We start from the raw sequence: 26,214 nt of genomic DNA on the forward strand, positions 1-26,214 counted from the left end.
TATGACTTCTAATGCTCTGGTTGGTTGTCCGCCCATAAGTGATGCAGTCTTCCTCAACTTATTTGATTGTTATCTTATATAGCACAGTACTGCATGTTACCTACTAACAAATATAAATTAATGTGTCTCAAAGTTAAGAAATTCTTTCTAGAAGAAGATGATTCCAAGGAGATGATAGAATATGTAGCACATCATTGCCAAGAAGGCATTAGATCTCTCTCTCACACTGGAACAGGTTATTTGCCAGTCATACCTCCCCCTCAATATAGAAGTGTCATATCCACATCATGTATTGCATTCAGTACCCTGAATATAGGGGAATACAAGTATACAAAGTGAAAAAATAGATTATTTTATATTATTTAATGTAACACATTTCAAAATTCCAATGTCAGTTACTTTTCTGTTTTATAAATGCTGTGTTTTTCCTAGTGCCAGAACTTGAAAGAATGACTGTTTGTCAAAAATATAAATGACTTTGTATGTTGTTGAGCCATCAGTCACACGTATAATTTAATGGCATGTGATTGATTATTAGTCCACAAATCAAGAATGTCAATGTATCTGGTTTTGTGTATGTCTAAACTCCAGGAAGTTGATCAGTTTGCTTACTTCGCCTAAATTGATTCACTTTATCTGCTAAACAGTTTTTACTCCAATAACACATACATTACTCTAAATGCAAAAATGTATTTCCCAAGTTAAGAAATAATTCCAATCACTGATGCCCAAGGAGTAGAAATTAATAAGAGAAGACTTAATTACATGCCTTGATAGATTAGGGTTTTGCGAATTAATGAATGACTTTGTATTTTGAACCAAGTATCTTGTGAGATATCTTAAATGCAGAGTTTTGGTGCATCACATTCTAACATGTAACAGTAGTTTTGCATATTCCTTTCAGAGATTTTAAAAATATGAAAATAATAAATGGTGACTGATGTATACTGTCTGGCTAGGGTGGGGGAATAAAAAGGATTTATTCCCGAGCAACAGGGGTTTTACTAAGCTAATTTACTTAAAATAAGAAAGCAAATGCTTTTTTTTTTTTCTCCTGAGAAAAAATGAAGTTCTAATGACTTCACTGACACTCAGTGGATAAGGGTGACCTTTGTTTGGTGCTCCGTGATCAGTATCGAAGTGGAGCTCCTTGGTCTCTGTCAGGAGTACAGTGTATCTTATCAGTCCTGCTGTCGAATCATGTGTTCAGAAGAGTGCTGAGGCTTGAAGATTTTGAGCAACATTAACGAAAGTGTTAGGCAGCCTTGCAGGAATCAGCTGCCTGTATCTGTGTAGTATCAACTCAGTGAACAAGCTACCATTAATCTGTACAGCCATAGGATTAGATCCTTAGTAACACACACAGATTTTTGTGCTTCATATCTTTAGATTTACAGCTGTCATGTTTTTTTCTCTGCTACTTTTGTGATGCAATATAGAACTGAATGCAGTAATAGATACTAGAAATTATGTATGATTTCTAAATTAATCCGTACAATTTCTTAAAACCAAAACGGTCTTCTCAGTTTCTTTTCATGCAGATTTCTCTCAGCCACTCACTCAGACTTATGCATTTCCTTATTTTTTGTTTGGTTGTCTTATTTCTTAGTGTTTCTACTTGAGTTTAAAATTAAATGAAGTATTCACTTAAAGGTCTCAATTTGAACAAAATAAAATGTGCATGGATAGTTTTCTCCACTACAGAGAAAGGAAAACAGATAAATATGTGCATCATAAAGTGTTAGAACTGCAGTCTTCAGTCTGTATTTTTAAATTACCTCACTGCTTCAGATCTATTTTGATATAGCAACCCTACTCTGCAACTCTTACGATAATACTGAAAATGGTATGATAGATGAAACTTTATTTACATAATAGGTGACTAATGGCCTACAGATGTATCTTGGTGTCAGAGGCAAAAATTTATGTCTTCAGTGACTGGCAAGAAGTTACAGAAGTGTGAGAAGGGACTGCCAGTACCTTCCTGAGGGTGAGCAGGTTGTTCACTTTGTAGTTTGTGTTAGAACATCTCTTGGCTGCCTACTTATTAGAAATAACAAAACCAAAAAAAAACCAGCCAGCCCAAACCACAAACCCACCCCAGCCTGTAAAGAAAGCACAGCCTGTAATGTGAGTATTGTTAACTACTGGGCCAACTGATTCATCTGGCCCCTGTGAAAGACAAAAGTTGTGATTTTAAAAAAAAAAAAAGTAAGTGCGTGAGAGCATGGGAAAAAAAGGAAGAAAAGGAGGAAGAGAGGAAAAATGAAGGACTGGAAGGCTTCTTTGGTTGTAGATGTATAGAAGCATCGGTGTTCCTTTTCTCATGGTTTTCAAGAAATCGTAGATCTTGGATTGTCCAGCAGCTGTTGTTACAAAGCATCTTTCCCTTGTGCCATTGACTCTGTTAACAACATTGTCCCTGACTCTGTCTTGTATCCATTACAAGTAATATGTTTCTAGGGGAAAATTCTGGAATCAGGCATATATATGCTCTACAACAGGGAAGAAGGATGGAAGGAAATGTTTCCATTCTTCCACAGAAAGGAAGGAAAACTTTCACCAGTATTTAATGTTATGTAGAATGCAGGGACTTTTACATGTTGAATGTGTAGTGGGTGTAAGTAGTTGTACATGCCCTGAATCCATCTCTGCTTTTCCTTATGATCATGTAAGAATTATCAGAATCATGTCAGAATCATAGAAATTACAGAGCTGTTAACTGGGAGATACCTCTGGAGGTTACCCAGTCTTTCAGCTCCTGGCAGGACTGTCGCTAGCACAGCATCAGGTCAACTGTACCTTTGTCAGACTGCATCTTCCAAACTTCCTGCTTTGAAGCTGCGTGTTCCTGTTCTGTGCTACCCTTCCGACAAAGAAGCTTTTCTTTAACATCCTGTGAACCTCCAAACCTGCAGCTTGTGGCTGTTTCTTCTTATTTTACCACGTGTTGCTACTTTGCATTTGGCTTCATAGTCTTTTTAACCCCTCTTCAAGTAGTTGTAATCTACTTTTAGACCTTCTCCTAACCTCCTCTTCGATGGAGAAGAGATCTTACTTGCTGGAGAGGAGATCTTTCCTTCACTGGAGTTTGCACTTGCTCAACAGTCTTTCTGAACTGAGACCCAAAACTGTAGTTTTGCAGCCTCACAGGACTGAGTAGAGGTGGCTAATTATCTCCCACTGTCTGCTCACCATGCTGTTCCTAATACAGCCCAATATGGAACTAACCTGATTTACAGTGAGTACATATGTGTAGCTTCGTGCCCACTGTGACTTCCAGGTCCTTTCTCAGGCCACATGGGTGTGGGATTATTTAATCCAAAGTGCAGAACTTCACATTTTCCTTGCTGAGATTCATGTGGCTTCTGTCAAGGTTTCTTATGGTTCATCTGGTAAGTGATACACACTGATCTTAAGCCCACCATTGGGTTTTAAAAATGAACTTATATTACACCCCATGTTATTTTAATTGAATATTTGCAATGCTGTTTAGGAAATAATAAACAATCCCACCTCCATAAAAGAGAAATAAAATAAACAGGAACAGGACCAAGCATATTTTAAAACATGGATGCTAAGTGATGGCATACAGTTGTTAGATTTGAACTGTCACATTAAAATGAACGACAAGGGTATGGGACCATTAAGCAGGTTACACTAGGATTAGGGCTGGTGCCTAGCCCAAATAGCAGAAGAGCATTAGAACATTATTTGAAGGGGAGCAGTGAAGATGCTTTTTAGAATGCAATCTGGTAGGTTGATGGGTGGGATTAAATTATGTATGTGCCTGTAATAACAGGATGCTGGACATGATGTCCCAAGAGGTCATCTTAGCCTAGAAGGTCCCATCCAGTCCTGTGTCTTATGTTCCCTTTATGTAAAGAAGCTGTTGGAATTTTGCATATATGAAACTTCCTATCTCTTTTGTCTCACCTTTTCTTTAACTGCTATGATTTTGGCATGTCTTTTGCCCATAGCAAATGCCAACCATAATATTTTTTGTCTTCCTTAAGTTGTCTTACATTATTTATCTTTGTATATCCAAGCTGCAGACTTAGTTATGTGCAGGGAGACAGAAATAGTTGTTATTGTGAAACATGTACATGGTAGGATTTATTTGAATTAAAGTGTTTTTGCAGGATATTTCTCAGGAATGCTGGTAATTCATATTATTGTAACCTCTGTAGTGCTCTCTAGCCAAAGAAATCTGATGGCTTTTGGTGCACAAACCATTCACATTTATTCTGTGAGGCCACTAAACTCTTATTATACAGTAATTAAATGGTAAGTGGAAGGGATAATTTTGAAATAGATATTAGGAAAAAAATCTGGAGGAGTGAGGAGGAGAAAGATGTCCATCAGTTTCACTGGCCTGGAACATCTCACACAAAATATAATGTAGCTGAGAAGAAGCTGCCTTGGGTGAGACTCTCTGGTGCTTATGAGTGTGCTCAAAGCAGGGGAGAAAGGCAGGAGTATGGGACTGAGCCGAGCAGGAGGTGAGATCCAGGAATCCTTGCTTTGCACTAGGAGAAGGCCTTACCTCTCACAGTGATCCCAAGGTGCTGGTTGCTGGAGATGAAGACCTGGAGAGGAGTATGTAGTTTATTGATAAGCTTCTACATTTATGAAGTTGCAGTGTCAGATTTATAAATAGATATATTGCATCCTATACATAACCAACCCCAAATGGCGTTTTCGTGGGGAAAAGATACCCAGCCTCCCAAATTAGAGACATCGCATATGAGAATATAAAAGATCTTTGTTTAAATTGCAAATGGTTGAGGCTTGTTTTTCATTTGGTTGTATGTGAAAGTGACAAGCTGTGTAACAAATAGCAAATAGAGAGTTTTGTGTGTAATGTTTGTGCTGTACTTGAGTTATGATAGTAGAAGATTGTAATCCTTACTGAGCAGTTATGGTCCATATAATTAACACTGTGTGAGATAAGTGAGCAGCATCATGTGTTCCTGAACAAGTTTAAAAAAATGAATCATTCTCTTTGTGGTTTTTATTCTTGGCTCTAATATTTGCATAGTAACAGATAACTAAACAGAGTATTATATGAAGTGATGAAGGTAAAAAGAACAAATGTGTTAATTGATCTGTTTTGATAGCAGTGACTTTTACAATTTATCCAGATCGCATACGCTATTGATATAGAAAGAAGCAACAAAAAATATATTGTTCAATTAGCTAGGAAAAGAGATTAGGTGTATAACTTTAAAATAAGAATTTTTGTAAAATGAGGAAACTCGATGTTGAAAAAAGCATTGAGACACATATGAAGTTGAAGTTTCAATGATATGAGGTGGTGAGATACTAACTTAAAATTTCTTCAAGCATATTAGGATGATTTAAAGAAGTTCTGGTGATGTGGAAGGAAGAATAAGTCAATGTAAACTTCTATGTCAAGATGAAAAAGTTGCAGGATGCTGTAAAATTCAGTGAAGACCCTCTTAAGTAGCTTATAATTTCCTGAATCTTAGTATGCGATAGCACTGTCTCAAACTCCCTTATTAGGTAGAAGTCTGTGGGTACTAATTAAATAAAGGCTGATGTAATGAATAGTGAAAGTAAGTATACCAATGCATACTGTTTAAGGATATTTCCAGAGCCGTGTTCTACAGCATTTTCTGTTTTTTAATGAATGCAAAGAATGCTGGTGACCTGGATTGGACTATTTGCTTGGCAAAAGTACAGTATGCTTCCATGTGTGCAGAAACAGAGCCTTTTCCTCTTGCAGAATGTGAAAACAGGAAAATATAATGCAATTACATAATTATAACCTTGTCAGTACAGCTATCATTAAGTGCTATGCAATTAGAATCTGTAAAATAAGCTGCCATGAAGTATTGTGTAGCTTTAGTCCTGATCAATACAACTTACCCACTCTCTGCAAATTCTAACTAGTAAAAGAACTGTTAAATTATGTTGTCATTCATTGTACTTTTTTTTTTTGTCTTTTACAGGAAAAAGTAGAATATGCCTTCCTGATAATTTTTACAGTTGAAACATTTTTGAAGATTATAGCATATGGATTATTATTACACCCCAATGCATATGTTAGAAATGGATGGAATTTATTGGATTTTGTAATAGTAGTAGTAGGGTAAGTAATTATCCTTCATTATACAAAGATTTAAAATCTTTATGGTGAGGTAGATATAGGTCTGTTTGGCTGTAACAGCCTACACTTGATTTCTCTTTCTTTAGAATAAAAGAATGAACTGATATGAGTGAAAAATTCAAAACAAAGTCCTGAAAGTTTTCAGCGCTATCTGTGGCTGCAGACTGTGTTGCACAATCAGCTTTATAGTAAAAGTTCCCAGGGAATTTTGAGTTCTGCCAAAAATTTTCATTGGTCATTATTTTGCAGAATCTTTTCCATCTGATTTTTTCAAAGGTGAACTCCTGGTGGCTTTCATATGGTAAAGGTTGGTCTGTTTAATTTCATATATTGTTACATCACTTATTAATTTATCCCTATACTGTGGTTATGTGGAGTTCATCTGTCCTACAAAAACCTGTGGGAGAGCCCACGTGTTTTGAAGTGGAGGAGAATGGTCAGGGGAGACAGCTAACTGAATGGTTCCTCGACCTTCCCCAAATCTGAGGAAAACTGAACACTTAAGTACTTTCCTTTGGGGTGCTGCACATCAGGCCCCAGGTCTACATAATTTTGGCTCGCCTGGGGGAGAATCTATGCTAAAAATGCCTTATTTATTATTATTATTATTGTTATTATTTTTTAACTCTGTGCACTTTGCTGTACCAGGAAATCCCAGAGAGTTTGTTATGCTCCTCAGAGCAGCACTGCTTGGGTATTATGCAGGTTCCAGAAGAGCAGGGAATGGAACATCTCACACTTACATTATGCACCTGATTATGATAAATAATGCATGTTTTTTGTGTCAGCAACTTTGTGTCAGTGGAGTCATGTAGGAGTAGTTATGTTCATACAGTCCTGAAATTGCATTTGGCCTTTTGAAGGCAACCGTGAGGCTGATGTGGACCCCAGTGAAAATTCCCTAAACATGGAGGAGATTGTATTGGGGGGAAAAAAAAGAAATTTCCAGTACTGTAAATTGTGTTTACTGAAAACATTTATTGATAATGGTACATAGAGGACATTATTCGCATATAACTTAGTGTGTTGTGCCTGGCTTGCAAAGAAGATCTTGGCATGCAGTCTGCAATTCCAGTATTGTTGTTAGGTTCAAGCTATATCAAGGGTTGCCTGTAATTGAAAAGTCCCAGAAATCAGAGCATGTGCTGCTCTTAACTCATGTCATTACATTCAGGGAAAAGAAAAAGATGCAAAGTAAAAGAATTTATGGTAAAGCATTATAAAATTTGGGCAAGTATTATGATATGAATACCCAATGTATAACTCTCTGATTCCGAGATTGTAATGTTACTGAGAAAGTTGTATTTGGGCCAGGTGCTTGGCATTCAGGCACTTTTGGTCCAGGGCTAAAATTTGTATATAAATAGATCCTTCATCAGGTCAGGTCATTCTCAACAGATTGGCCTCTGTGCCTGAAGGGGAAGCTTGATGGGCAGGTTTGGAGAATATCACACATAAGACCTCTATTCTCTTGCCAGGCAATCACTTGAATAGACCTCTTCCCTCTTGTGAAAGTGACCACGGAGTTACAGTAACCCTGGAGCAGTCTAATTAACATGACCTCTATCTTTGGCTGTGTCCTAAATACATGATAACTAAAAAATTTTCCATTAACTCATAAAGCACTCATTATTGGAGGCTAAACCTAGTTAGGTCAAATGCTCACACTGAATCCAAGGAGAAATACAAAGAAAAAAGGACTATGTCTTATCAAATACCTAAAATATCAAACTAAGATTTAAGTCTTACTTCAAAACCAAAAGCTTTCAACTATAAATTATTGTGTAGGTTATCATCGGTCTACCTGGAAGACAAAATGGACCTTTCATAACACATCAGGCACTGACAAAACTGCAAGCAAAATTTTTGTTCTTTTAAGAACAATACAACCCACATAAGCAAGTAAAAAAAGCATGAGTCCATTTACTTAATTAATACGTAAAAGCCCAGTGAAAAATTGATTTTGGTATATAACCCAAGGTGGATATGGAATCACTTCTGGATCTGATTCTGTTTGACTAGTTTCATTGCGAAATTTCATTAGATATTTTAATAGCTTTGAAAGAGCTGCCATGATGCCCTGTATTCAATCTATTAGATGGAATTTGGTTCATGTGCTTTCTCAGCAGAAACTGTAGCAGTCCAAATGCATAAATCTTAGTTGTACCAAAAGAAATCTCTGTTAGCAGAAGGGAAACATGTATAGAGACATTCTTCCACAACATCAAATTTGGCATTTAAACTTTGGTAAACTCTACAGGAAAATAAATGTCAATTTTCAAAGTAATAAAGGAGATCGATGGCTTTATACCTTAATGGCTTTATAGGATAGACATAAAATGACAGAGCTGTAGACATAGCTGTGGAAGTGAGTTTTTCTTCTGTCTTTATCATTTCTCTCTGAACCCAGTCAGAGTATGAATTACTTTCAGAACAATCTACTACTTGTCTGCGTACTATGCCATGTAATTTCCATTGATTTCTGTGAAAGAATAAGGTCCTGGTAGAGAAAGCTTTCAGAACACCCTCCTGTGCCTGTAGCCCTTTAATTTGCTGAATGATGTATGGACTGACAGGCTGAAAACAGATTCTCTTAATTTGGGACTTGATTCAGAAGTCTGTTTAGTCATGTCTGCCTTTAGAGCATGAATAATCACTCTGAATTCATTGAGATGGCTCATTTTCTTAGAATTATGCTTCTATTAAATTACAGGACTGAATCAGGACCTAAAATATTAAATGTAGCAGTATGTGGGTTGCTGGCATTCACTCTAAGATCTGTGGTCTTCATGGCTGGGTTTCACTCTGGAGGGAAATGAAGCAGAAAAGATACGGGTCTTGACTGATACAGGTCAGTCACTTACTGGGGGAAGAGAGTGTCTTCAATATTCTACTTTGGACAACCTATTAAAAATTATGTGATTTTCAGCAACAATCCAGCATGACAGAGTTGTGAACTAAAGTTGTGAAAACATTTCTTGACAAAGCCAAAAACCAGCACGTTTCAGGAGTCCTTTAAAAGTGTGATGCATTTTTCAGGATTACAAAGCTCTGTTGACTTGGTAGTCCTTTCAGGAGAAGTTCAGTTTTGCAACTACTAAACTACAGACTGTGCAAAAGATAATAGGGTGTGCATCATTTAGCCACAGTCTAGAAAAGGTGCATCTGAAATGCAAGTCCAAACAATCTATTACTTTGCGCTTCAACCACTTACTTTGCTTTGAATTGCTGCTAGAAGTTGGACAGAAAAATATAACTCTTGTCTTCCAAACTGTTCTAATGAATGACTAGCTCATTTCTGCAGTGAAGAAATACAATATAATAAATCAGTCATCTGGGGATATTTTTACCCTCAAAGTTATTATGTGTAAGAAACAAATTTTTGGTGTTATTAAATGTTGGACTCTATTTTTAATATATTCTATTTTTACTGACTGTATTTAGAATGTGACTTCAAGTGACTGCAGCTTCACTTGGAGTCCATGTATTCCACCAAAATTAAAACAGATGGTTTCTAGTGATTATCTGTTTCATGTTCTAAAGAGAAGACTAATTCTCTGAAACTTAGAGCTAAAATGTTTGAACAAAGAAGTGGCAAAGTAGCTACATTTATTTAAAAATAGCAGGTTGTGTATACAAACAGAATGCTAATTTATTAGATACTCTGTGATCATTGCTCTCTGCAGGGATTAGAAACTCTTGCACTTCACAACTCTGCCTGTCATGATTTAATGTGTGAATATACCTCTCATTTTGACAGCTGAACAGCTTTTCAGAATTGTCTGCAGTTCAAGTGATTTCCTACTACCTTTGATTGCATAGTAAATGGATATGATAACCTTATTCTTCTTATTATTTTCTAGATTATTTAGTGTAATATTGGAACAATTAACCAAAGAAACAGAAGGTGGCAGCCACTCAGGTGGCAAACCTGGTGGCTTTGATGTCAAAGCCCTAAGAGCCTTTCGTGTATTGCGACCTCTCCGGCTTGTATCAGGAGTGCCCAGTAAGCTCTTTTCTGTTTAATTTCACTGGAATGAATATAACTGATCTGATTATTTAACTTTCTTTTTCCAGACACTAACAGAAATGAGATAATATGAAGTTGATTTTTTTGTTATCTGGTTATGTATATAAAGTGAGTTTCAAGATGAATGATACCCTATTTCAAGTTGAACGAAGGATTGTGAATTCATTCAGTGTATGATCTTCTTACACCCTTCAATAAGCAGATAGGGGAATATGCTTCCTTTTTATAAGTTTTATATAAAAGTAAATTACATGTTAAAATGCAAATACACTAGAAAATAAAATTCAGTTTGTTTTTTTTTTTTTTAATTATTTTTACTCCAAATCCCTGTAGATCTGGAAGTGTAGGTGGTCCTAAAATAGTTTCTATGTTGGTAAGTGTATGCCAAAGCACATTACACATTGCATATTTCCTGCCCCCTCCAGTGCACATGAATGCCTTCTGTTTATCTCAGTAGAGCTAACAGATAAATTAGGAAACTTAAAAAGTAGAACAATATTATTTATAGAAAGCAATTGAATTTTCTGATAATCTTTCCTGCTCTCTTTTAATACATTATTAATTACTGAAGGTATTTGGGCTGATATAAGGGGTTCATGGCTTGCAATTCAGGTCTTTACAAGACATTCTAAAGAATCCTAATGCTATGTTTATTATATCGTAGTCTGTTACATGGAAATGATCATGATTGTATATATTTAGCAAAAGAACTAAAGTGAAGAAAGAAGCAGTCTTATGAAATGTCAGAAAAGAAGTCTATTAAAGTAAAAACTAGGTAAAAAAATGTGGCAGCTTCTTTAGTTCGGTATTTACTAGTTTCGGTAAGGCCAAAATTTGGCTAAATATTTAATTGAGGAGAAAAGAAAAATGAAGTAGTTCAGAAAGTGAAGAAAAAGTAAGTTTGTTCGTAGTAAAAATGTATTTTCACAGGTGGCTGTTTATTTCTCCAGACCAAAAATACAGTTCTGCAGTTGGCTGAGTGTACATTTTCTAAGGATTTGCCAGAGTGTTGTGGCTGTAGCTCGGAACTTTTTAAAGGTCATATAAAATAACCTACAACCACACACTGACTACATGTCCTTTCTTTCTAAAAACCCATAAATTCTTCTGACACATTTCAAACATCGAATTCTGTGACATAACATTTATTAACAGAGAAAAAATTAGACTTTGAAACAAAGTTTCAGATTCTTCCGAAATATTTTGTTACAGGAACATTTTTGTGGTTCTGGGAAGTTGATTTTTTTTTTTTTTTTTTTTTTTAAACTGATTCACTCTGCATGGCTGTATCATTAATTTCTAATAATGTGTAATTATAGAAAATTTGGTAAGGCAAGACATAGGAGTCTGGTTCATATTTTGTATTATCTTTTTCTCTTTTAGGTTTACAAGTTGTCCTGAACTCCATTATAAAAGCCATGGTCCCCCTCCTCCATATTGCCCTTTTGGTATTGTTTGTAATCATAATCTATGCTATTATAGGATTGGAACTTTTTATTGGAAAAATGCACAAATCTTGTTTTCTTATTGATTCAGGTAAGTCATGAAACTTGACTAAAATAAGGGATTAATTCTGTTTTCTTTTAAGTCTGTGGGATTTCAGTTTGAAATGGAACAGGAGCCAAAGCACTAAAACTGTTGTAACCCTGGTTCCCTTTGTGGTTCATAATTGTAGGAAGAGTGCATTAAATTTAGAAAACAATGAAGCAGACTAGTTTGAGACTAGAACATGCTCTGAGTAAGTTTTCATTTCTGAAATGTGTAACTGAAATGTCAGTGGTGAAAACAGTGTTTTCTCATCTCTGCTTACTGAAGAGCCAGCTAGTCCTGGTTCAGGGAAGAGTTCACAATCTGGCAGGGTCTGTCCTTCAAGATTGCGGCAGCGTGGTAAAAAGTGAAATTCTCAAATGAGTAATGAAAGAAAAACAGTGTTCCTCTGTCCAAGTGAAATGATGAAATGAAAGTGTTTGTTGTGAGAGTTTTGATGGAATGAAACATCATGAAGTATGTATGTGATGGCTAAGGGTATGTTTCTGTCAGCTAGGTAGTGAAGTGGGCTGTATGTAGGAACTAGTCCAGACCTCTTTCCTTATTCATCTCTATGGTAGTATGAAGTAAATTGAAATGAAGGAATGTCAATGAAGAGAAAAAAAATAACATGGGGAGATTCTGGAAGTATATGTTGTATTGACGCGTGCTTCTTTCCACTGCTTAATTACTCAAGCTCTTTTCTACATTCAGCTTTGTTTAGTCTATTTTAAGGCTGTAAGCCCAGATGTGAGAGACACTAAGAGCTCTGAAACCCCCATGGGTTGCCTTTCTTGACATTTCTCAGGTTGATTTCTGGATTTACCTTCCAATAGAGTCGATATTTATTCATGCAAAGAGTTAACTCACAAAAATTTGAGAAAGTTCTGATTTTTTGGGGTTCATTTTCAGATATACTAGTTGAAGAAGATCCAGCACCTTGTGCATTCTCAGGGAATGGACGTCAGTGTGTCATGAACGGCACGGAATGTAAGGGCGGATGGGTTGGACCAAATGGAGGCATAACCAACTTTGATAATTTTGCATTTGCGATGTTGACCGTGTTCCAGTGTATAACCATGGAAGGATGGACTGATGTGTTATATTGGGTAAGTTAACAAGTCACTGAGCTTTGTTTACTTTTAAACTAGCTTCAATGTTCAAATGTGGAATAAGTTGTGTTTTACAATACTGTCAGGAGGAAATCATGGTGAGTTTTGCAGGAGATGATCTCAGCTGCATACTTTTTTCCAGTCACAGCATCTTACTGGACTCCTCAGGCTAAAAAGACATTCTAGAAACAAGTTTATTCATTGCTTATTTGAGTGGGTTTTTTTGCCTATTCCGTTTGGATAAATGTGATATTACATTTATGTCTTTTGCACTAGCATTTTTTCATGCAAACCTACAGTTTTTAAATATGTCTTTTCTTACTAAGCTTAAAAGTTCTCTTTCTGCAGTATTTCTGCAAAATATTTCACAATATTAACGTAACTAGAAAAAGCAAGCTCTCAACTGTCATTGCTGCCATGAGGACTGCAAACGATTTGTTAACAATTCAGAAAGAAGAAATCACAAGAGCTGTGAGCCTGAGATTGTCTCTATAGAAGCAGCAGAAGGTATTCAGAAGCCTGTGCAAGTCCCCACCTTTAAACACTGCTCTAGTGTCAGATATGGAACCTCCACAATCTTAACAATCTTACAACATAAACAGAGAGCTGGATGCACACTGGGCAACTGAACATACATTTAGTATTGATTTTACAAATGAGAAAGGAGGAAAAACAACACACAGATTTTTTTTTTTTTTATAATTTATTTTAAAAGAAATAGGATCACGTGAATATACAGGTAGACATTTCTCTGCATAACCCCATTCCAGTCTGAGGACATCGTTCTTTGGTGACTCTTTAGGCACCTAAATATCTGATGCAAGTAATTTGTACAAGGTCATTCAAGAAGTCTTTGACAGAATCCACCTAACAGGTGCTGAAAATCAATGAGAATATTCTGTACCACTTGGTACTCAGCAGTAAGTCTTTGCAGCAGTTAGGACCTTATAACAAATATAATTGTAGCAGTTCAAATATTGCAAAATATTTATGAAAGAAGAAAGCTGATTGCTAGTAAGGATGATTATTAGCAAGCTGTTAAAAATAGGTGAGCTATCTCAAGATGTATTTTACTGGAACTGTACTCCAAGTTATGTTGCTCACAGGAGGTAACATTTTGAATTTCTTTAAGGTTGTATGGCCAAGTTGTGGAGTATTGTATGCGATGAAGGATGCAGTGTCAGCCAGGGAATGAGCAGTTAATTTTATGTAGTCATTTGTTGCAAATCAAGATGAAACATACTGTTGCTAGAAAATGTAACACCAGATAAAATTTATGATACTAGATTATGGAGATGTTTTTGATACTTATAATGTCACTGTTAAAGATAATTAAGATGGTAAACTGACATTCTTTTAGGATTGAAAGATGAAAAAAAGGGGCAACATATGCGTCTCTGTTTCTAGTGTCTGTTAGCAGAGATACAAAATTCACTATAACCACACAAGCCTTTGATACTAAAGAGTCTAACAATAATGCATAGCTACATACAGGCTGATGTACTGTTTCTCATAGTGTAGGCTTATCTACTCTCTTTGTGTTTTGCTCTCCAACTCTTCCTAATTTTCTGAGGGACTGTGCGAATGTAGAATTAGTATGTGCTTTATATTTGTATTCACGATGGTGACAATTATTTTTATCCTTCCCAAAATAAAAGGAAAACTTTGCAATGATTCTCTAGAAAAAAATACACACTTTCAAGAGAAAAGTATGCCCACATTTCAGTACCTGGTAATTCCTCTGACTGTCACCAACTTTTTAAAAGAAAATGAATGTAAAAACTTTGGGAGTTACTGTGTTTAGAATATAATTGTTAAAAAAGATGTAGAAACAATTTTAGTTGAGTGGTTCAAATTAAACATTTTTTCCCCTAAGAATTAAGGAGCTAAATGATCCGATGCATCTTGAGAAATCTGTGTGGATGAAACATGTAATACATGCTATCCAGTGAGCTGTCAAAATAGGATGCTTAATATTGTAATGATCAGACAATTTCCCAATGCAAGGCTTAAGAAAATTAAAAATGCAAAACTGCACACAAGTTATTTCTCTATAATGAGATCCTGATGTAGAAGATATTTTCAGGTACACAGATGTCAGTTTTCATTTCATTACAAATGATACTGAGATTATTAGGCAGAGAAGCAAATATTTATTGGTCTAGTGAAATATAATCAAAGTCAGATATTCAAGTGACTTTGGAATCTGTCTTAACTGATGTTTCTATAATTAAATTACACATCTGGATTCTTTTTATCTGTAGACTAACAAATTGCCCATTGTCAAGCTGAATTTACTTGCTGGAGTACAAGAGAAATTACAATTTATATGTTTTAATTTTAGCCCTGGATTAAGCTGAGCTATATTTGCTAGCTAAAAATTGGAAAATATTTTAATTGATTATAAAAAATATTAGAGGTATACCAGATAGTAATAAAAATGTCCAAAGAATCTAAGAAAACCATTTTAGCTAGAGAACCATGAGTTTTGTGGGATGCTTCTTGCTTAGAAATTTGTTGACTGAACAGGTTTTATACAAACATAAGCACATAAAAACAAACTCACAAATATTAGAAACTGCACAAAATTCTGATTTCCATTTGGTCACTGTATGAACAGTAAAATGAGCTATATAGGCTTAACTTGATAGCAGGTGTAATCAGAGTGGGTGAAATACATGCAATGTTTTGCATCATGTTATGTGGCATTTTGTTAGCAAGAATGACAGCCGAAAATGACATCTTAAAATAACACTCACTAGCACAGCTTGTTATCACCTGGTTAACGACAGTAAACTCAGCTTAGAAATCCTCAAAGCATCAATAATGATTTTTCTCTTGTGCATATGTGTTATAGATTGAGGGCTTGATCCTGCTGCCACCAGCCACCCTTCAGATACTGGTGACTCACCTGGGCATCCTGCTGCTCACCACTTTGCACGTGATTCCCACATGTCCCATTATTTTTAGTGTGTCTTCATCTGTCTATTTTGGTCTCCCTAAGCTCTTTGAAGCTCACTGGATAGCATATATTACATGTTTAATCCACAAAAACTGTGACTCCTTGCTGCTAGACTTCACTATGGAGGATAAGGGGCAGTGTCCTTGTTTTCACCAGCCAGTGCAGCATTTGTATTCCCAACCTGTATAACGTTGGTGGCTGCACATCTGTATATCTTCTCTGTTTATATCAGGACTGTGTTTATGCCCAGTCACAGCCTTAGCTGAAGGCTTATGCTTGTTAGTTTTGGATCCCAGTACAGTCCTTGTTACTGGCAAAGTGGCAGCTTGTGTGCCCAAGTTTTTAATGCTCTGGCTCACATTGTAAAGCTGAAAGCTTGCTAGCAAGCACTCAAGAATTACAAATTCTGCATTTGCATATCTGGCTCTATATTTTTTCCATGTTTTTCAAACATCTAGATTTATATTCTATTAATGGCAAATATGTATTTTGTCAATTGCTTTTTGTTTTCAGCTGTTTCACTTGATACGTAAGAACACACATAACGAGCAGTGGTACTGGCCCATAAGCCTCCCAATTTTTTCCTGCGAGTACCAAAGTTATCACATTTAGTTCTTGTTTTCACCATAGTAAACTCAGCTTGAGTTACCACACTTATCTGCACTGATGCTACTGTAACGTGAATGAGAGATGGGCAGGTCCTCTGTGAAACAAACTATGTGCTGGCTTGCCAGCACAACTGACTCAATAATGGAAAAACTGTATTAGTGGCTACTGAATTTTACCAAGTCAATTTTATGCACATACATTGCATTACTAGCTGGAATACTAACAGCTCCTCAGTTCCTTGACACCTGGCCAGCACTATTCAGATTGCTTTCAGATTGATCTGGAGATTTTTGAGACTGAAGCACTCAAGCTGAAACTGCTGAATAAAGGTACATTGATGTCTCACATGGTTTTGCCTATTAGAACACCTACTGATATGTTAACAAGATAGTGTCCCAGAGATTCAAGTTTAAAAAACACATTTAATTATTTGAAATGTCTAAGCAATCTAAAAGATATCTACAACTTGCATAAGGCTTAAGGAAAAGGGGTATCAACTCCTTTTAATATACTCTTTACTAATATGTCAACTGCTTAAAACTGCGTCAAACTACTGTTTGATAGTAACATATGTTGTCATCTAAGAAATACTTAATTCATAATTCCTCTGCTTTTATAACACAAAGTGTGCACTTAGAAATCTGTTTCTTGCTTTAGAAATTAGGCTTTATGTGCCCCAAAACACTCCTTGAAGCATCTTAGAACATTTGAAGAAAATAAATCACTTCTGTAACACAGTCTGCTTAGGCTTTGCACTTTTGCAGATGTCTGGTATGGAGGTATCTACACAGCCATTGCATTAATGTTACTGGAAGTAACATATTAAGATATAAAAAACTGTATCGGTATTTCTTTAAATATATGTTTTTATATATTTATTTAAATAGATAGCATTTCTTTAAATATATTCCCATAACCAAGTACAAGAGCTGTGGCTTCCTTGCTAGCTTTCCAGTGACTTTCTTTATTGTGCATAAACTAAAAGGTAGAAAATGACTAGACGATTGTTTTCTAACTGGATGAGAATTTGAAAAAATATAACTTCCACATAAACCTATGGGTAGAAAATAAAATAATTACAATAATAAATCAAAGCAGTCCATTAATTTTTCAGAATGTCAATCAGATGATCAGGAACTCGGACAATCCTCTAATCACTTTTTAGAATGCTCCTAGTTCAAGAATCTTAAAGGACAGTCTCCTCGGAACTATTATAAGGGCATACAATGTACTTGAAACCAGTTGATGTGCAGCCAAAGGTTTTTCCTGACACAAGCAAATATTTTGCAAATATATCTCACAAGAAAACCCCTTGGCTCAGGCACAAAATATATTATTAGTCCATAAACAAAAAGTTGCAGAATATGTTTGAAGTATTATCAGAACTCTCATCAGAGTGCTGAGCAGGAATCTCTAAAAAAACACCTTTCAAAAAATGTGGCCAACAGTAAACTGGGCAATAATACTCTAGAACTTTGAACTGAATGAGTTAATAAAGTAATGAGTAACAATTACTTTGGGTGATTGAAGTCATATTAGTCTCATTACAGCTGCAGCAATGGAAGACAAGTTATTGCATCCAAACAATATGTACCAGCTATTAATTTCAGCTTACATTCTGAGAGAAGTCAAAGAATGCTTGACAACCTTTTTCCCTGTGTAAATAAGTTGCGAATATTCAGCAATGTTAAAAATTGTGATGAAATTTTCTAGAAAAATCTTAGAAAATATTTATTTCTGCTTTTGCCTGTTATGTACTAAGGACAGCTTAATGCTGTTCTCTTAACATCACTCAACACCACTCACAGGTCATCTAAGGGAGACTCTTCGGTGAAACAAGGCAGCTCATCCCCAGAGGCACTGATGTGCTGGATGCACAGTGCTCCCAGCCTTTGACTGCATAGCCAGAAATTTAACACATGATGTCCAGCTGGAGAAAGAGTGATAGAAATTTTGGAAGGCAGTATTAACATACTGCATAAATCACACTTAAGAGCCAAGGATTGCAGGCAGAATTTTTTTGAATTTGTGTGTTAATTACTTGAATCCAATTTAATGCTAAAATCTAGCTTAACCTCCCCACCTTTTAGGTAATTATTTGAATTAATTACTTTATGTTGTCCAGACTTAAAAAGCTTTGAATCAACTAATTTTAGATTGCAAAGAGAAAAGACTTAAATTGCCGATAAGTTAGAAACCCCAGAAAGAGAGAATCGAGATTCAGACACACAAACTGAGCGACCAAGCCAAAGAATATATGTAGTTAAAGTTTGAATTAGCATTGAAAGTGATATTTTTTTTTTTTTTTCAAATGATCATCTTAACACAAATCCCCCACCTGAGGGAGATTTTAAGCTACCTCACAGGGAAATATCTTTCCCATGAAGTGAACTTGATTTATTTTGACAAGGTATCTAATATCTTAGTCTTAGCTGTCTGCTGACCTGTGCTGCAGTCAAAGCATGGAACTAATTTCTTGTCATAGATCACTGCAAATGCTCGAAAGAACATACTATTTCTCCCCATAAAGTTTAAATAAAATGGATAGAAACTGGATTAGATAGCCACTTGAAAAAAGAGAAAATAATTTCTTAGCAGTCACGTTTGACATCTGGACTTCCCCTGGAATAATCATTTGATTCTTACCCCCAGTTAAAGACAGTAAGCTGATTAATGAAATACCACCAATGCTAATTAGCTAAAATAGCGTTAGATGTAAAATAAAGTATCTGAATGAAAAAGAAAAAGATGGCCTGTGTCTAAACTTATTTCTAGTCAATATCAGCTTTGGAAGCAAAAATGGTTTATGTGAGTACCTAATTTATCTACTTCATTAGTTAACAATGGATTAAAATGACAGAAGATAGAAATCAAAGTTTATTCAGATAGATCAAAGCAAAATGGAAGCAGTGTCTTGCAAGTTGAGGTTTAACTGGAGAGAGGTTCACTTAGATGTGTCCTATATGTGACTTTATAGCACAGTTTACATACAGAAGATGTGGGCCGTATTTAGAGATGATTATGAGGCTCTATAGGTATTGTAACAATTTTTCACTTCTCCAAGGGACGCATTTCTCTTTAGGCCTACCTTAATGGCTGAGCCAAGGAATTCTGATTTTTCCAGTTGTTGCTGAGCTGAAATACTCAACAAAGCAGTTGGTCTCTGAATTCATGTCTCACCAGTGTGTCCCACGGCTTGTTTCTGCGTCGGCAGTACAACGAAGCTGAGTCTGACCAGTCAGGAGAATGTCAGGGAAATCTGTGCTTTAACTCCAGAACCCAGATAAGATTGAATACAAAATTACATGCTTTTATAAGCCAACCTGGAGGCTGCCATGCTTCAAGCACAGCCTATTTTAAGTCAGCTTTAAGTTAACTCCAGTTCAGCCAAGAATATCCCAGGACACAACCTTTGAAGCTAGAAGGCTTTGAAAAGCTGTCTGGTGTGCTCTAAAGTGAGTAGAATAAATAGCCCATGATCTCGGGTTTTGGGAACCTGCATTATGTGCTTTGAAGAACGCAGGATTAGTCCTATTTCAGAAACAACCGATTTCTGAAGGATTTTTATAGCTGTTAAGAGACTAAATTTGTCAGTCTTAATATTTTTTAAGATGATTAGGTAGACTATGGGTAACAATAAATAAAGCCACCCATTATGTGTCTATTGGAACATTATGAAAGGAGGAAAGTAGAAACTAAGTGGAAACTAACCTGAGGAAACTAAGAAACTTAGAAATTAAACAAGTTTGAAACATTGTGGAAAGTAATTCAAAATAAGCTCATGCATTAGTCCTTTACATCTGTAATACTACAAATGCAGAATTATAGGTATTACTGCATTGCTTTATCATTATCCCCAGTTAGGACTTAGATTAGTTGATACATACAAAGACCTTGCAACAATTTTCAGTAAAACAGTACCAGGTGTACAGAAAAGTAAGACCTTGATCTGCATACATTTGCATGTGGGGATTTTACTCACAATTACCACAGATGGGGATAAGTGAGACATTTTAATGATTTCTAATTAATGTTTTAGATTGGAGTGTGCCATCTGCTGCTCTATGTTTGCTGTAAATTTGACTTTCTCTCTGTTTCACTTCAGAGTCTTGGTCTCTGATCATCTACACTGCATTCTAATGGTAGTTGACTCCAACTACAGCACAGCTAACAAGATGTTATAATTCACTCCAAATAACAGATGAGGCAGTTTCAGACTACTAAGTTTGTCTTATCAGCTCAAGATAATTCTTCAAGACTACAGATATATCTATATATACTCACAAATACATAATGAAAATAACTTATATTTTGTATCTGGTAACTTGTCTCCAGATCTGGTAGCATGAACAAATGGGTCCTGTTAGAAGAACTTTTCAACTGTTAGTTACTGTGTCGTTCATGAAAGGGATAGGAAGAGCTTCAGAGTTTGGTTTAAAATTATTTTCAAAGCTGTTTAAACATACAAATCTAATTTAACATCTGTATGAAAGGACTGAAAATGCCAAAGTGTAGCCAAAAGTGGCATCTGTGGAGAATAAGCATTTTTAAACACTTACCTGAGTAATACACGTCTACCATTACAATGAAACAGAATTGAGTTATATGAAAAATGCTGTGTCCTTCATATCATCTATCATCTCATCTGTCCTCGGGTCAATGTGATGAACAAACTCGTTAGAACTGAAATCCAGACAGTAAGACTAGAGCTGGAAAAAGGCTCAAAGACAAGCGAGAAGGATGGTACTTGAGAGTATCTTGGTGATAGGTGCAATGGATGCTAAAAGCTGAATGGACTCAAAAAGAGATGGGACAAGTCCATATGACACCTCCTTTGGTATAGGACCTCCTTGAACCCCAGAGGGTGGCAGTCTTGCAAGACTTTTTGCTGGGCATTTGAAATGCGAGATCTCCTACATCTCCTGGTGGTACTTCAGCATAATTCAAGGGCTTTTATTGTTTGTTTCTTAGTTACAATTTCCAATGCATCTGGAATTACTTTATTTGTAACACCTTATTCTGCACTTTGGATGAGAAGTCAGCATTAATCCTTTCAACTAAAAATTCCTTGTTTCTGAAGACAGAGACTTTCTTGTGCTCATATATAAACCAAGATCTGCCTCTATTTTTAATCAGAAGGCAAATTGACTCCTTTAATCTTTCTTTAATTCAAAGTTATGGAAAATGCCACTTGACATGCATGAAACGAGGAGCAAAGTTTTCTGAAAGGAAAGGACTTAATTTTGTACTTTCATCTCTGGTATTAATGCAATGAGAAATATTACTTCATGAATAGAAATGACAATGCATTATTTGATTAGAGCTTATTTGTCTCTGGAATTATATGGTAAACTTTTTTCATAAATGCAGTTTAAGACTGTTCCTTTTAGTAATTCAGTCTTAGGTTAGTGCCAAGGTGTACTACTAGACTAAGGATTCCTGAGTTAGGAATGCTTTTGAATTAGTTCAGCATCTGCCCCAGTGAGAACACTTCTAGCACTGGTTAGCTGCAGTTTCCAATTTTTACATCATGGGACATTGGTTCCAGATAGATTAGCCTAAAACACTGGGCTTACAGTCAAACCCCATAAATGAGAAGGCATTTTTTTCATAAGTTACTATAAAATGAATGAAGGAAATGCAGATCACGGGTGCCTGTGCTTGTAGGGCCTCTATGACAGAGCATGGAAATTTCAGCTTTGCTCCTGGGTTTCTGAATTAATAGAATGACTGGCTTCTTAAACATGTTTGTGAGAAAAAGAGTGTATCAAATTGGATTGCAGTGATTCCCAGAGTTCTTTTTTCCTCAAAGAAAAATTGCAAATATTAATCTTTCAGGTTTTTCAAGATTTATAGCACGAAAACATTTCCGTCAATACCAGGTGACTTTAGGCCTTCATATTCAACTCTGATGACTTGCGAACAACTGTGTGTAGTTCAGTTAGATGCAAAATGCATTTATATGTATTTGAAATTTAATTAAATGTTCGCTCTCATCAGCTATTGTTAGAAAAACACTTAGCCTGTATCATATGATTCATTTCTATGCAGCAAACTCAATTCTAAAGTAATAAAATAATCATGAATATGCATTTAAATTAATTGAGTAAAATTTGTTCCTATATCTTAATGCCATATGTCTACACTTGAAAGAAGATGCAAGGGGCAACATACACTGGCACAAAGCAGAAATTCAGTCTGGGCAACAGCATATTTTACTAACTACCTGAACCTCTTAATTATTAAGACTTTTCAAATGTAGGGTACTTGATCTGAGGGAATGGGCATGGATGATAAAACACAAACAAAACACAATTGATCTCCTTAGCATAGGCACCTGACATGCTAAGTATTGCTAAAAGTATTGCACAGGAGACTAAGTAAGTCAGTGTAACAGCAGCATTATGAAAGACTATATTTTTCCATATGAATATGCTGTTGCAGAATTGGACTATGGAAACTTCGGATCTTTAAAAATTGGACGTAATGATCCCAGCCTTCCTGAAGGGCTATAGTCCTTCTCCATTTTAATTTCTCCAAAATACAGTTTTATTGACATTAAAAGGAAAAAATCCAAATCAAATACGTATTTTACAGTGTTCTTTATTCTCCTAGCAAGTCTAAGTAATTTTAAGTTAATTGTCAATACCTCAGTTTAATTACTAAGGCATTTTAAAAGGTGATACATAGATTATTTTAAAGCAAGTTTGTTTACTTTAGTTAGTAAAAAGTGACATTATTACAGATCATGACTGAAGAAAAGTTGCTATGGGTCTTAACCTGCAAAGACTTAATGCATGTGCTTTTATCTAACCATCCATAGGGTCACCCAGTAGAAACTGAGATTGTAATACATTTTTAAAAGATAGAGGAAAAAAAATAAGAAATACAGTTTGAAAAATATTCGTTTCCATGTTTAATGTGTCTATTCCAACAGAGATGTTAAGGACAGGAGTCAGACTTGACTATCAATAGAGCGCAAAGCCCAAACACAAATTCCAGGTACAATGAATGCAAGAGCATTCGCAGAACGAGGAAGAGGTTTCCCCAAAGATTGTTGTACAATACCGTGGGCAGTCTTGAATGCTCATGCAATTTTTCTCATCTGATGAATTTTCATGACTAAAAAGCATCTTGAAAAGAATAGAATGCAAACTTGTCAGTGTAAACAAAAAGCCAGAATAATTCCTCTCCCACAAGAGACATTTCTGAGAAGTTCCAATTATTTTTGTAACTTACCAGAATGTCTTTTTGCACCTATGTGAGACACACAAAAACAATTTCCCTGTGTTTTAAAATATCTGTTATTCCGAATAGGCCTTTTTAGATTTCCATAGGTATGTTTCTTAAGTCCATCTTCTGATATTTGTAATGAGCTTGCTAAGAACAGACATTGGAAAAGGTCTTTATAGAAAAGCTTGAGTGAGTCCAGAAAGGGCGTATTTAAAGTTCAGTTGGCTCAACCTTACTTAAAAAAAACAAAAAAACAAAAAAACAAAAAACAAAACCAAAACCCAAACATTACAACTTTTTAAGCTTCACTTAAACTCAATCTTCATATAATTTTTGTTCAGAAATGTTTCTTGAATATTTCCCCGTTTCCACTGTGTTTCTAAAATTTTATTTCCATTGTTTGTTTTCATAGAATTGTGTTCATGTTTTATGCTAATTCATTCTCACTTTTTTTTTTTTTAATTAATTTAAAATGTCGGACTGCATCCAACTGTAGTATTTTGGGAAAAAGTATTTAACTTCCATGTTACAACAAAAAATATTGCTTGTACTGTTGAGATACGCATTACTGTTTCTTTTCTCAGAGGATCATTCATGTAGCTAGGATAGATATGCACTACAAATAATAATATTTCAATTTACTTTGTAAGCATCATTTTGATTAGTGAGATCTGAAAGTTCACTTTCTAGGTGTTAAAGAACAGAACTGTTGCAGTATTGCATTTATGTTTGATAATATTTTTTATTTGAATGCTGGGTTCACTCAGTATTCTGTTTTGGAGTATGTATTATAAAATGCAAAGTGAATGTGCCTGGTGCCTTCTTTCTTGTATTGTTATTATTTGAATACTGAAGGAGTGCATAGAATGCTGTCTCACCGGAATAATTGAATTATCTTTTTCTCTGACTCTTCACTGCTATTCCTATAGTGATCTACTCTATAAGATCATCTTATTTCTTGCAGATGAATGATGCTATGGGATTTGAATTGCCGTGGGTGTATTTTGTCAGTCTCGTCATCTTTGGGTCATTTTTCGTACTAAATCTTGTTCTTGGTGTATTGAGCGGGTAAGCATACACCTTTTTCATCATGAAGGCAGAGTCCTGAATTCAGTTTCCATGAACACACAGGTTATCTTGTACAGGTGAGGCTTCAGCTGGGATGACATCTTTTAATTAACCTCTAATTCGAACAGAAACAGTTTTCTGTAGCTATCAAATAACATACAAATACCAAAATCAGAGTTTAGACATACCTTTGTCCATACTTAAGGCAAAATTATAAAAAAACCTGATCTCCTGAACTTATTTAAATGTTATTTTAATTCGTCTTCTAAGGCATCACATCTACAACTTATTTTGGGTAAGTAAAGAAATTGAGATGCGTTAATGGATTTTGTATTTTTTAGAACTGAATAAGCCATAAACCTACGTGATCTGGCAGCTGCACAAAGGACTCTGCTGTTTAGTAAATGGCTGAATCATAACTTATTTCCTTACATTTTACAGGTAAATGATGCAATAGGATGTGAATGGCCATGGATCTATTTTGTTAGTCTTATCATCCTTGGCTCATTTTTCGTACTTAACCTGGTTCTTGGTGTACTTAGTGGGTAAGCAGTTGAGTTAACATTGTGTATGCTACTGCTACTTGTAAGATGGCCTCTGCATTTACTCAAGCTTCTCAGCGATGGCTTTTTTGCATGCACTTGAGATTCTTTTGTCATCCTACCAGTGTTTGCTCTTTTGACTGAACTGTGTGATTCTAGTGCCTGTATCTGTCTGACATCACGTTCACCATGCTTGCGAAAGTATTCATTAAATGAGGCACTAATCCCCTTATTCTATAGTATGTCAGCAGGGAGAAACATTATTTTGCACACAGAGATGGGTGCTGCACCTGCACAAATATTCTCCCTGTAGTTATAGACAATTGTCCTTTTCTGAAAGCCCCACTTTTGCTTTTGTTCAAATTTCCATAAAGTAACTATAGTGTTATTTGTGTTTCCCAGTCACATTGCAAGATCTTTTTAATAGGTGCTTCAAGATCTGTCTTACAGAAAGAGTATGACTTGGTTGCCTTGCCAGAAAGGCTTTAGTGCTTCCCATAGTGTGGAGCTGTACCCTGCTGTGACAACGTTTATCAGTGATCAAGTGTCCATTTAATATACTTGTCAATGGGAGGTTGTCACAGCTTTTGGTTGTTTTGTTTAGTCCAAGCTCCAGTCAAGAAATGAAGTGGTGTCAGTTATAGCTTCATCATGTGGTTTAAAACTGTAGTTTATTGCACAGTTTGCAGTTTTCTTCTTACAAAGCCGCCTTACCGAGGTCACAACTCCACTGCCTTTGCCATTTCCTGGGTTCTAACACACCTGAGCTTGGGAAATTCCAGTTTATGGTAAAGACACTTTCTGATAAATAAATAAAAGAACCTGCAGGTGTTTGAATACTAGAGGAAAATTATTGCAGTGGTAAGTTTTAGCTTTTATTATACAACAAATTATATTGTTCTGCCAATCTTAGGCAAGCTGTGTAGTCTTTGTTAGCCAACAGAAGAATTTCTCTTGCACAGGAAGCAGTTTGACACCGTAGCTGCTGGTGTCATCAG

At 35.7% G+C, this 26,214-nt stretch overlaps 1 protein-coding gene across 14 annotated transcripts in view; it reads left to right on the forward strand.

Annotated features, from left to right (window-relative positions):
- The window catches only part of CACNA1D (calcium voltage-gated channel subunit alpha1 D), a 220,274-nt gene that overhangs the window by 101,901 nt on the left and 92,159 nt on the right, over window positions 1-26,214 (forward strand). For 7 of the 14 annotated variants that reach the window (XM_071813151.1, XM_071813163.1, XM_071813156.1 and 4 more), the window contains exons 4-8: window positions 5,976-6,115; window positions 9,997-10,139; window positions 11,547-11,699; window positions 12,603-12,799; window positions 25,116-25,219. In XM_071813151.1, the coding sequence (XP_071669252.1) occupies window positions 5,976-6,115; window positions 9,997-10,139; window positions 11,547-11,699; window positions 12,603-12,799; window positions 25,116-25,219 (737 nt within the window). Of the gene's footprint in view, window positions 1-5,975; window positions 6,116-9,996; window positions 10,140-11,546; window positions 11,700-12,602; window positions 12,800-24,570; window positions 24,675-25,115; window positions 25,220-26,214 lie in introns of those variants that run through there. The other 7 variants (XM_071813160.1, XM_065845268.2, XM_071813153.1 and 4 more) reach the window with 2 other exon arrangements.

Source organism: Patagioenas fasciata, chromosome 10, assembly GCF_037038585.1.
Source record: "Patagioenas fasciata isolate bPatFas1 chromosome 10, bPatFas1.hap1, whole genome shotgun sequence".
In the NCBI taxonomy this organism is placed as follows: domain Eukaryota; kingdom Metazoa; phylum Chordata; class Aves; order Columbiformes; family Columbidae; genus Patagioenas; species Patagioenas fasciata.